The sequence below is a fragment of the Schistocerca nitens genome, chromosome 11 (genome assembly GCF_023898315.1).
Source record: "Schistocerca nitens isolate TAMUIC-IGC-003100 chromosome 11, iqSchNite1.1, whole genome shotgun sequence".
In the NCBI taxonomy this organism is placed as follows: domain Eukaryota; kingdom Metazoa; phylum Arthropoda; class Insecta; order Orthoptera; family Acrididae; genus Schistocerca; species Schistocerca nitens.
In genome coordinates, this window is record NC_064624.1 from 167,495,448 (window position 1) to 167,507,547 (window position 12,100).

The following is a 12,100-nucleotide window of genomic DNA, read 5'->3' on the forward strand; positions in this document are numbered from 1 at the left end:
CAGGTTGGATTAATAGAAGAGATAGACATGATCCAGCGAAAAGCAGCGCGATTCGTCATGGGGACATTTAGTCAGCGCGAGAGCGTTACGGAGATGCTGAACAAGCTCCAGTGGCGGACACTTCAAGAAAGGCGTTACGCAATACGGAGAGGTTTATTATCGAAATTACGAGAGAGCACATTCCGGGAAGAGATGGGCAACATATTACTACCGCCCACATATATCTCGCGTAATGATCACAACGAAAAGATCCGAGAAATTAGAGCAAATACGGAGACTTACAAGCAGTCGTTCTTCCCACGCACAATTCGTGAATGGAACAGGGAAGGGGGGATCAGATAGTGGTACAATAAGTACCCTCCGCCACACACCGTAAGGTGGCTCGCGGAGTATAGATGTAGATGTAGAACCGCTCGGCCACAAACCGGCCGGCCCAGGAGGGGGGGGGGGGGGGTCGCCCCGAGCCCCCACGTGCGCCCCCCCCCCCCATATGTATCCGCTAATGCTTTCACATCATCTTTATTGGTATCTCATCTGGTCCTGATGCTCTTCGCTACATGCCATTTCGGCGTTCATATGATGGCTGAAAGGAGGGGCCATGTTACGATCTTGCGCAGTGTACCAATTTCCGAAGACCGAATTCAGCATTTCAGCCTTGTCTGTGTTACCTTCCCTTCACTTGCCAGTATTATCACTGAGTGAATGAAAAGACGATTTGGAGCCCTTTACTGATTTTACGAAAGACCAAACCTGTGAAATCCTTCACTCGTTCTACCAAAACACTGCATATTTCTTGTAGCAACAGTTTATTGGTGAATACTGCAGTCTAGAGACGTACATTACACTTCTGGACGAACGAGTGGGACCAAAAAGAACCGAATGTTGATTCCAATCGAGTTGCTCTCTCATACTGATATCGCTTTCAGCAATTCTCTGGCCTATTGCCTGTACTCGATATTCGAAATCGTGTTAGACACTCTAGTGAAATTTGCGAATAAGATGGAAGGCATCCAATAAACCCGATTTCTCTTATCCTTTCTAAATTAAGCAGGAGAAGTACGCTCGATTCCACTGGCTCACTTCGACCATTTTGTGGCAACAGTTTGGCCCCGTGCAAACACTTCTGTCTCTGAAATACAGGGTGTTTCAAAAAGGACTTTACAAGTTTAAAAGTTCATATGAATTTATTGAAAGGAGATATAGACCTGGGCTTAGTGTTATTCTGTGGAGAAACACATCAATTTTTTTTAACCTTAAACTACAGATATTCCATGTGGCTTCCGTTGGTTATCCTGCACACATCCCATCGGAAGTCAATTTCTTCCCAAACTCGCTGTAGCACTGCAGGTGTAACTTTCTCAGTGGCGGCGTGAATTCTTGCTCTACGTTCAGGAAGAGAATCCGGCACAGGAGGTACAAACGCGATAGACTTGATGAATCCCCATAAAAAAAAAGAGTGGTGTAAGATCTGGACAATGTGGGGGACATGAAGTTGCGCATCATGCATGGCCAATCCATTGACCTAGAAAGCAGCCACTGAGAAAATTCCAGACGTCATCCAGGTGGTGGGGTGGTGCACCATCTTGTATGAAGTAAGCATTTCGTTCTGCTCACCGATCTGTGGTATCAAAAATTGTTGTAACATATGCAGATAGGGTTGTTGACAGAACGTTCTCGCACTAGCTCAACGACGTCATCAGATGTGCTTGGACGACCTGATGATTTCTCATGTACACTACCGGCCATTAAAATTGCGACAGCACGAAGATGACGTACTACAGACGCGAAATTTAACCGACTGGAGGAAGATGCTGTGATATGCAAATGATTAGCTTTTCAGAGCATTCACACAAGGTTGGCGCCGGTGGCGACGCCTATAACGTGCTGACATGAAGAAAGTTTCCAACCGATTTCTCATGCACAAACAGCAGTTGACCGGCGTTGCCTGGTGAAACGTTGTTGTGATGCCTCGTGTAGGAAGGAGAAATGCGTACCATCACGTTTCCGACTTTGCTCAAGGTCGACTTGTAGCCCATCGCGATTGCGGTTTATCGTATCGCGACACTGCTGCTCGCGTTGGTCGAGATGCAATGATTGTTATCAGAATATGGAATCGGTGGGTTTAGGAGGGTAATACGGAACGCCGTGCTGGATCCCAACGGCTTCGTATCACTATCAGTCGAGATGATAGGCATCTTATCCGCATAGCTGTAACGGATCGTGTAGCCACGTCTCGATCCCTGAGTCAACAGATGGGGACGTTTGCAAGACAACAATTATCTGCACGGACAGTTCGACGACGTTTGCAGCAGCACGGACTGTCAGCTCGGAGACCGTGGCTGCGGTTACCCTTGACGCTGCATCACAGACAGGAGCGCCTGCGATGGTGTATTCGACGACGAACCTGGGTGCACGAGTGGCAAAACGTCATTTTATCGGACGAATCCAGGTTCTGTTTACAGCATCACGGTGGTCGCGTCCGTGTTTGGCGACATCGCGGTGAATGCACAATTGAAGCGTGTATTCGTCATCGCCTTACTGGCGTATCACCCGGCGTGATGGTAAGGGGTGCCATTGGTTACACGTCTCGGTCACCTCTTGTTGGCATTGACGGCACTTCGAACAGTGGGCGTTACATTTCAGATGTGTTACGACCCGTGGCTCTACCCTTCATTCGATCTCTGCGAAACCCTACATTTCATCGGTATAATGCACGACCCCATATTGCAGGTCCTGTACGGGCCTTTCTGGATACAGAAAATGTTCGACTGCTGCCCCGGCCAGCACATACTCGAGATCTCTCACCAACTGAAAAGTCTGGTCAATGGTGGCCGAGCAACTGGCTCGTCACAATACGCCAGTCACTACTCTTGATAAACTATGGTATCGTGTTGAAGCTGCATGGGCAGCTGTACCTGTACATGCCATCCGAGCTCTGTTTGACTCAATACCCAGGCGTATCAAGGCCGTTATTACGGCCAGTGGTGGTTGTTCTGGGTACTGATTTCTCAGGATCTATGCACCCAAATTGCGTGAAAATGTAATCACATGTCAGTTCTAGTATAATATATATGTCCTATGAATACCCGTTTATCATCTGCATTTCTTCTTGATGTAGCAATTTTAGTGGCCAGTAGTGTATTACCGAGCACGCTGTTTCTACAATACATTTATGCCACTCATAAATTGTAAGGCTACTAGGAGGACCTTTAGCGTACGTGGTACGGAAATTACGCTGAACTGTTGTCGCCGATTCTGATTCTTCAAACCAAAACACACGGCTAGCACGCTCGGGTTTAGTGAAGCCGCTAGCGTTCCTTTCGGTGCGATTCGACACTAGCGAACTACGCGAGACAAGACTTTATGTATTTCTCTACAAATTGACTCTACAATCACCTCTGTAGATACTATGAATTATTTTATATGAATTTTGAAAGTTGTGAAGTCCGTTTTGAAAGTCGCTGTATTATGTTGCAAGCATTGCTACGCAACAGAGGTCGGTAATGCAATTGCATTTGTGGGTGCAATTCACATGGCTGAAATGTTGCCGGGCAACATTGTCGGAATATGCTCTCTGCAACACGTAGCTTCTACCTTCAGAGTCCCACCATCATTGTGTAACAAATGGTTCAAATGGTTCTGAGCACTATGGGACTTAACATCTGAGGTCATCAGTCCCCTAGAACTTAGAACTACTTAAACCTAACTAACCTAAGGACATCACACACATCCATGCCCTAGGCAGGATTCGAACCTGCGACCGTAGCGGTCGCGCGGTTCCGGACTGAGCGCCTGAACCGCTAGACCACCGCGGACGGCCATTGTGTGACAGACAATATCTGTATGCACTGCACCACAAACTACGGAATCTCTTTTGGGGGGGAACCCATGCACAGAACATGAACACAATCTTTAAACCCCAGAAAAGAGTCATTGGAGTAACAAGTAAAAGCAGTAACCGAGCTCCCTGTAAAGACCTGTTTGATCAGTTGCAGACTGTAACTGTATCATGGTTCGTGCATCGGCCAAACTGTTGCGCACATCAAGAACATCAGCAATTATCTCACAAACAGCAGCGGTCATGATTATGGAACAACGACAACCGGACTAAACTTACATTTACCAAGAGTAAACAAATAAAATAAGCGAAACGGCATTTTACTAAGAAATAAAATTATACAATAAATTGCCCAAGTAGACCAAAGAGACAAATAAAATCCAAATATTAATGAAGTCACTTAAAGCATACCTCTTCTATAACTCATACTGAGATGTCAAGGATTACTTACACGACACAAAGTAGGGAATAGTAAAAAAATAACATTGCTTAAGAATTAACAACCGTTATTCTACAGTGAGCTGTCATAGTTTCATTAATACTGTGAAATCCTATGCCGGAAGATGTATGATGGATAACACTAACCTCTTTCCATTTTCCTGGAGCTCATCACGTCATTCACTGGTGTGAGGCGCTGCTTTAGCTTTTTCAGACGGAATGATCTGATATATCTGCGGAAGCGACAACGTATTGTGTGTTTGTGTGTGTGTGTGTGTGTGTGTGTGTGTAGTGTACTTTAGAGTGTAGTGTACTGCAGATTGTAGTGTGTAAAGTGTAGTGTAGTCTCTACTGTTGTGTATTCAGTGACCAGTGATGCGATCAAATGAATAGTGTAAAATAATTTTTTATAAGATGACATTACTGTATGCATGCGTTTGCTCTTAGAGTTCCGTGCCTCAGTACCTAAAAAACGGAGCCCTTACGAGATCACTTTCTTGTCCGTCTGTCACTCTGTCTGACTATTAAAACCCTTTTTTTCTCAGCAACATTGTCTTGACACTGTAATAAATGCAAATTTCCAAGTCAATGCAATCGAAAGACACGCCATTCATGTCACATACGTAGGTTGGAACTTAAATAGTGGCAACATTGCTGTGGAGACACTATGTGACGGAATCTACTATTGTCGCTGATAGCACACGTTGTCGACATACCTACCTCACCTCCGAGCAAATGGACTCGCCCGTCCCAAGTCACCGGCGTGCGCACAATCGAGGGAAACACAGTCACTTGTGGGCGAGCAGTCTAACGTATCGGTGTCACCATGTTTTCGAAACAGGAACAACCGAGTTGGACCAATATTGGATGTGCCAGAGGTGGTACAGCACGACAGAGTCATCGAGGTCTTCGAGAGGCGTGCGGGGAATCGGCATTGCCGTGCAGAACAGTGGCACGTTGGGTAAAAGCCTCATGCGAAGGTCGGCAAACTGCGGCAGGCATGCATCGGGCAGGTCGTCCCAGCGTCTCTGAAGAAGAAGTGCGTGCTGTTGCCGCGTTAGTGGACAGTGATCGACGCCATACGATTCGTGAGCTCGTCCACAAAACCGGATTAGCGCGTACGACTGCTTCGCATCCTTGAGGACCATCCAAAAAATTGCATCACGATGGGAAATGCAGAAATGGATCCGTTACGACTTTGCTCAGACGCACTTGGAGTGCTACGAGCGCGAAGGAGAGGCTTTCCTACGCCGTATCGTAACACTGGATGAGACGTGGGCCACATCGTACGAGCCAAAACTGAAACGCCAGTCCAACGAAAGGCGTCATTATGGGTCGCCGCGAAAGTCGAAAGTGCGTCAGAGCCTCAGTATGGTGGAAGTTGTGGTGGTTCTCGTTTACGACTGTAATGCTGTTATCCTGACGCATTACGTTCCCCCACGGCAGACCGTCAATGCACGGTATTACTGTTCGTTTTTGGAGCATCACCTACGACCAGCTTTGCGAAAGAATCTGTGACACTCTCTGCGCAACCCACCCATCATTTTGCACGACAATGCGCGGGCGCATACAGCGCAAGCTGTGGCTACTCTGTTCGGTCCATGAGACTGGGAAGTACTGTACCATCCACCGTACTCCCCAGAGTTAAGTCGTTGTGACTTTGATTTTATTCCGAAGATGAAGGAACCACTTCGTGACATTCGCCTCAGAACTGTTCCAGAGATTCGACAGGCAGTAGACCGCTCCATTCGCACCATCAACAGAACAGGCTCTGCTACGCCTTCCACATCACTGGGAACGGGTTCTACACAACGCTGGTGACTACTTTGAAGGACGACGGTTCAGTCCCGCGTCCGGCCATCCTGATTTAGGTTTTTCGTGATTTCCCTAACTCGCTCCAGGCAAATGCAGGGATGGTTCCTTTGAAAGGGCACGGCCGACTTCCTTACCCAACCTTCCCTAATCCGATGAAGCCGATGACCTCGCTGTCTGGTCTCCTTCCCCAAACAACCCAACCCAAACACTTTGAAGGACAGTAACAGGTGCAAACATGTAACTCTTTTGTATCGGTTATGAATAAATAGTTACCACTATTTAAGTTCCAACCCTCGTAATTTGATCCTCGCAAACTCATTCATCAGAACTTGCGGAACACTTCGCGTTGACCTAGAATCATGAAATCTGGCAAGCAGCGGGCTTTCACAAATAAAGGAAAAAAAAATCCGATAATTTTTAGTTTTTGATTGTACCACCCAAAAAGCCTTTTTTGTCATATGTTTTTCGTATGTCTTCGTGTTCGTCTGTTAAAAGCACTATTTATCAGGAACAAGTAGATGTATCAAGTTTAAATGTATCTCACTTAATAAAGTCTACACTCAACTGGATGTGTAAGTAATTTATTCTTCTACGGAAACGCAATCAAAAGATACCCCGATTTACGTTGAATATTTTGATATCTTACCAGTACCGATATGGATAACACGCAAAAATCGTCGAAATTCACTGTTTTCGGAATGGATGAAGTACCTATATACTTAAGTGTGTACTGAACCCTCGCTACACGAGTCCTGATCACACTTCTCCTTTTTTATTTTGTTTCGTTTTCTCAACTAAGCTGACATGTCTGATCCTTTCATATATCAGCTGTGGATGAATAAACAACTAACTAGCTAAGGGTACTGACATAAATGGCGCATACCGTCGTCTTGTTATTTTCTGAAAGGCAACAGTAGCAAAAACAGCATTTCACAAACAGAGAAATCCGTTAACATCGAATACAGATTTAGATGTTAGAAAAAGTTTCCTGGAGGTGTTTGTCTGGAATGTACCACACTACAGAAGCGAAAAATAGACGATAAGCAGTTCAGAGAACAGGAGAATAGCAGTTTTTGGAATATGGTGCTCCAAAAGAATCCCGAAGACTGGATGGGTAGATCGGTTAACTAATGAAGAGATACCGATTCGAATGGGGGAAAAATTAAGTTTATGGCTCAGTTTTACAAAAAGAACTGCTCGGGTCATAGGACACTCCCTGAGGCATCACGGAACTGTCAGTCTGACAACAGAAGGAAGTGGGGGGTGGGGGGGTGGAGGGTGGGGGGTGGGGGGACAAAGGACTGAATTCAGTTAGTTGGTTTAACTGAATATAGGTTTCACTAGTTATACAGAGATGAAGAGGATTGTAAAGGATAGAGTGCCGTGGAGAACTCCATCAAACTGGTGTTTGGACTGAAGCCCACAGCAGAAATAAACAGCATAAAAACGCAAGCAAAGTACTAAAAGAATCTAGTCGCTATATTCATGTGTTCTTATAATAGATCACCTGCTAGTAACAAGTGATTTGAAGGATCGAGTTCTTCACTAAAACGGGTGCCAGTTGCATTGCAAAGTGTATACTCATATGGTCTTAATATAGATGAGCAGGTGACTTGACAGATCGAGTTCTTCGAGCGAGTGTGAGACAATTTTCAGTTTTGTGGGAAGGTGTTTACTGACGTAGTCGTATTGGAAGGGATTTCCGAGCAACAGGTGACAAGACGGTGTATCGCGTTCTGCACCAAATCGAGTGTAGCGGAATGCCGAGCTTCATTCTTCTGATAAGACTAAATATTATGACCACTGCCCACCCCGATGTTGGATGCCACCTGGTGGCCTGTGGGCACGTGATGCGGTAGCGAAAGTATGTAAGCAGAGCAGACACGGACTTGGGACCACCCTAGCGAAGATATGGCCTGGGATAAAGGGCAGATTATTACTACGCAGAGCCTGTGAACGAGTATCACGAAAACGGGGAAGCTGGTCGAATGTTCACGTGCTACTGTCGTGAGCACCTACGGGAAGTCGTCCTGGGTGTTTGTGTTATCATTTCATCATCATTCACGAAAGTGACAGTATTGGACTGAGCAAAAGTTGGGAATTTGTACGGGCCCTGATAACTGCGCAGTTGAGCGCCCCACAAACCAATAATCATCATCTACGGAAAGCTGTAGAAGCACAGTAAAACTACCACTTGGTGCTAAATGGTTGGACGTAAACAACTCTTCACAGAAGGGGGGGTCTGTAAAGTAGGACAGATGCTGAACTGTGCCATCGCTGCCGAAATAGCAGAATGCTGGTGCATGTACAAGGGTTTTGGAGCATAGTGTTGATCGTACATAACTGAACGTGGAGCTCCACAGTGGACCACCCCTACATGGTCACATGTCAACATGTTGGCTCGACGACATCGTCAATTACGATTGCACGGGGCACGCGACCATCAGTATTCGACCATTGATCAATGGAAACGAGTCGCCTCTTCGGGTTTATCACATTTTTGTTACTGTAGGTCGCTGGTCGTCTTCACGAACCCTCTCACCAAGGTGCATGGCTCTTCTAAACGTGCAGCCCACCACTGACATAGGTTGGTGGGAGCAGTGTTGGGCTATGGAAGACACTCTCCTGCGCTTCCATGGGACATGCGGTGGTAACCAAAGCAACGCTGACAACTGCAAACCACGTGCATCCTGTCACGCTTGGTGCCTTCCCTGACGGCGGTATCATCTTTCAGAAGTGTAATTATCTGCGTCTCGAAGCCAGAAACGTACTACAGTTGTTTTGACAGCGTTATAGTGAACTCAAAATTCGACTCATGTGAATCGTATCGAGGCAACCTTGGTCGCTATCAGGCGCCACCACTAGGTACACAAATCAGGGGCCCAGTATTAATGCGAATTACATGACCTGTGCATATGCATCTAATACCACATATCTCCCACAAGCCTACCAACAAACTGTCGGATCCCCCATAAGCGGAATAAGTGATGTGTTTCGTTGCAATAAGGGACAACTAGCAATGAAGAAGGTTATCGTAATGTTTTGGTTCATCAGTGTATGCTAATGTGTTCTGGATATACACTACTGGCCATTAAAATTGCTACACCAAGAAGAAATGCAGATTATAAACGGGTATTCATTGAACAAATATATTATACTAGAACTGACATGTTATTACATTTTCACGCAATTTGGCTGCATAGATCCTGAGAAATCAGTACCCAGAACAACCACCTCTCGCCGTAATAACGGCCTTGGTGCGCCTGGGCATTGAGTCAAACAGAGCCTGGATGGCGTGTACAGGTACAGCCGCCCGTGCAGCTTCAACACGATACCACAGTTCATCAAGAGTAGTGACTGGCGTATTGTGACGAGCCAGTTCCTCGGCCACCATTGACCAGACGTTCTCAATTGGTGAGAGATTTGGAGAACGTGCTGGCCAGGGCAGCAGTCGAACATTTTTTATATCCAGAAAGTCCCGTACAGGGACATGCGGCCGTGCATTATCCTGCCGAAATGTCGGGTTTCGCAGGAATCGAATAAAGGGTACAGTCGCGGGTCGTAAAACATCTGAAATGTAACGTCCATTGTTCAAAGTGTCATCACTACGAACCAGAGGTGACCGAGACGTGTAATCAATGACACCCCATACCATCACGGCAGGTGATACGCCAGTATGACGATGACGAATACACGCTTCCAATGTGCGTTCACCGCGATGTCGCCAAACATGGATGCGACCATCATGATGCTGTAAACAGAACCTGGATTCATCCGAAAAAATGACGTTTTGCCATTCGTGCACCCAGGTTCGTCGTCGAGTACACCATCACAGGCGCTCCTGTCCGTGATGCAGCGTCAAGGGTAACTGCAGTCACGGTCTACGAGCTGATAGTCCGTGCTGCTGCAAACATCGTCGAACTGTTCGTGCAGATGGTTGTTGTCTTGCAAACGTCCCCATCTGTTGACTCACGGATCCAGACGTGGCTGCGCGATCCGTTACAGCCTCACATCTCGACTGCTAGTGATACGAGGCCGTTGGGATCGAGCACGGCGTTCCGTATTACCCTCCTGAACCCACCGATTCCATATTCTGCTAACATTGGATCTCGACCAACGCGAGGAGCAATGTCGCGATACGTTAAACCGCAATGGCGATAGGCTACAATCCGACCTTTATCAAAGTCGGAAACGTGATGGTACGCATTTCTCCTCCTTACACGAGGCATCACAACAACGTTTCACCAGGCAACGCCGGTCAACTGCTGTTTGTGTATGGGAAATCGGTTGTAAACTTTCCTCGTGTCAGCACATTGTAGGTGTCGCCACCGGCGCCAACCTTGTGTGAATCCTCTGAAAAGCTAATCATTTGCATATCACAGCATCTTCTTCCTGTCGGTTAAAATTCGTGGTGTAGCAATTTTAATGGCCAGTAGTCTAGATGACCAGCTCGTAACAAGTGACTTGATGTTCATTAAAACGACTGTGGAACTATTTCGCTGTAATTATTTGCTCATGGAGTACTAGTCTAGATGACCTGCCAGTAACCAGGGACAAGAGGTATCGTACTTTTCCTTAAGACGAATGTGCTGTCCACAGGCCGAAGGCTGGGTCCAAGACGGAGCTGCGAGGCAAGAAGGCGTCATCGCAGGTGCACAAGGAGATGCTGGAGCTGTGCACCATCATCAGCGAGCACGGCGAGCCGCTGGAGGGCGGCGGCGCCGTCATCTTGTTCGGCGAGCTCTTCCAGGTGAGGTAACAGCGCACCCTATCTCAACCATATGCCGAATTCCAGCCGCATTGGTGTGCTGGACAAATGTACCCGTACTCTGTAGTTTGCTCGACTACAGTGCAGCGGTCACGAAGCGACTCTAGAATTCGAAATGAGGCTGGTATGTCGCTCACGCCGACACAGCGAAATCAGTGATCAAAATTTGCAAAAGTTCATTGAGCAAGGAAAGAAACGTCTGTTTCCCCAATAACGACAAAATCGCAATTGCATTTTCTTACACGTATGAAGACTGTCAGTATGTGGGTGTTATGTTGGCGAGCTGCACAACGTATTGATCTGACAAGCAAAAAAAATGGTTCAAATGGCTCTGAGCACTATGAGACTTAACATCTTAGGTCATCAGTCCCCTAGAACTTAGAACTACTTAAACCTAACTAACCTAATAACATCACACACATCCATGCCCGAGGCAGGATTCGAACCTGCGACCGTAGCAGTCCCGCGGTTCCGGACTGCAGCGCCTAGACCGCACGACCACCGCGGCCGGCGATCTGACAAGCACCCTTTGGCTCCTGTAAGAAGCAATTTCCACCCCACACTACTACAGAAGTCAGACAGACGCTCCTAACGTACCAAAAAGAAATCCCTGAAAATCTTTGAGCAGTAAATATCTTATGGAGTGGTCTCCTGTAAGGAAAAGACACAAAAATATTCTATTTTCTTATGTAACGAGTGGGATACATGGGTGTGGAGTATTGAAAGTTAGTGCAAGAAAAACATTAAACGAACGGAAAATATTATTTATTGCAAAATTTAAGAAAATCAAGTGAAACTTTTATTTATGGAGTGATACACAAATTTCCGGGTTCTTTTCGGAATGGGAGGTTACCTTTTATGTTCACACCGCACATTAAGTATCGTGGTCAATACAGTGAACAAATGCTTAATTGCGAGCAACTCAATATAGTGTATCACTCCGATTCACTAGCGACAGAGGTGCTCTCTCAGAGCAGTACTGAGTAGAGACTTTGTTCCTCGATCTCTGCATACACACACGAGCGCAATCGCACCCACTACGTGTTCCCGCTACAAGAATATCACCGGAACAACTTCTCTCAGAGCAAAAAGCGAAAGGGCATATCATCCGCTGTCTTCCCTTCACTCCTCCAGCTCATTGCGTCAGAAATAGTCCACCAGTCAGCATTACTCTTACAAATGGGAGAATGGCTAAGCCGACCAGCCCAGAAATATATAGCACCTGCATTAGGCGTTTACTG

The 12,100-nt window shown here is 46.5% G+C and overlaps 1 protein-coding gene across 1 annotated transcript in view; it reads left to right on the top strand.

Moving 5' to 3' along the window:
• LOC126212810 (actin-binding Rho-activating protein-like) overlaps positions 1 to 12,100 on the top strand; it is a 190,988-nt gene that overhangs the window by 116,505 nt on the left and 62,383 nt on the right. Inside the window, exon 3 of the mRNA XM_049940218.1 lies at positions 10,691 to 10,841. Coding sequence (XP_049796175.1) covers positions 10,691 to 10,841 — 151 coding nt within the window. The remainder of the gene's footprint in view (positions 1 to 10,690; positions 10,842 to 12,100) is intronic.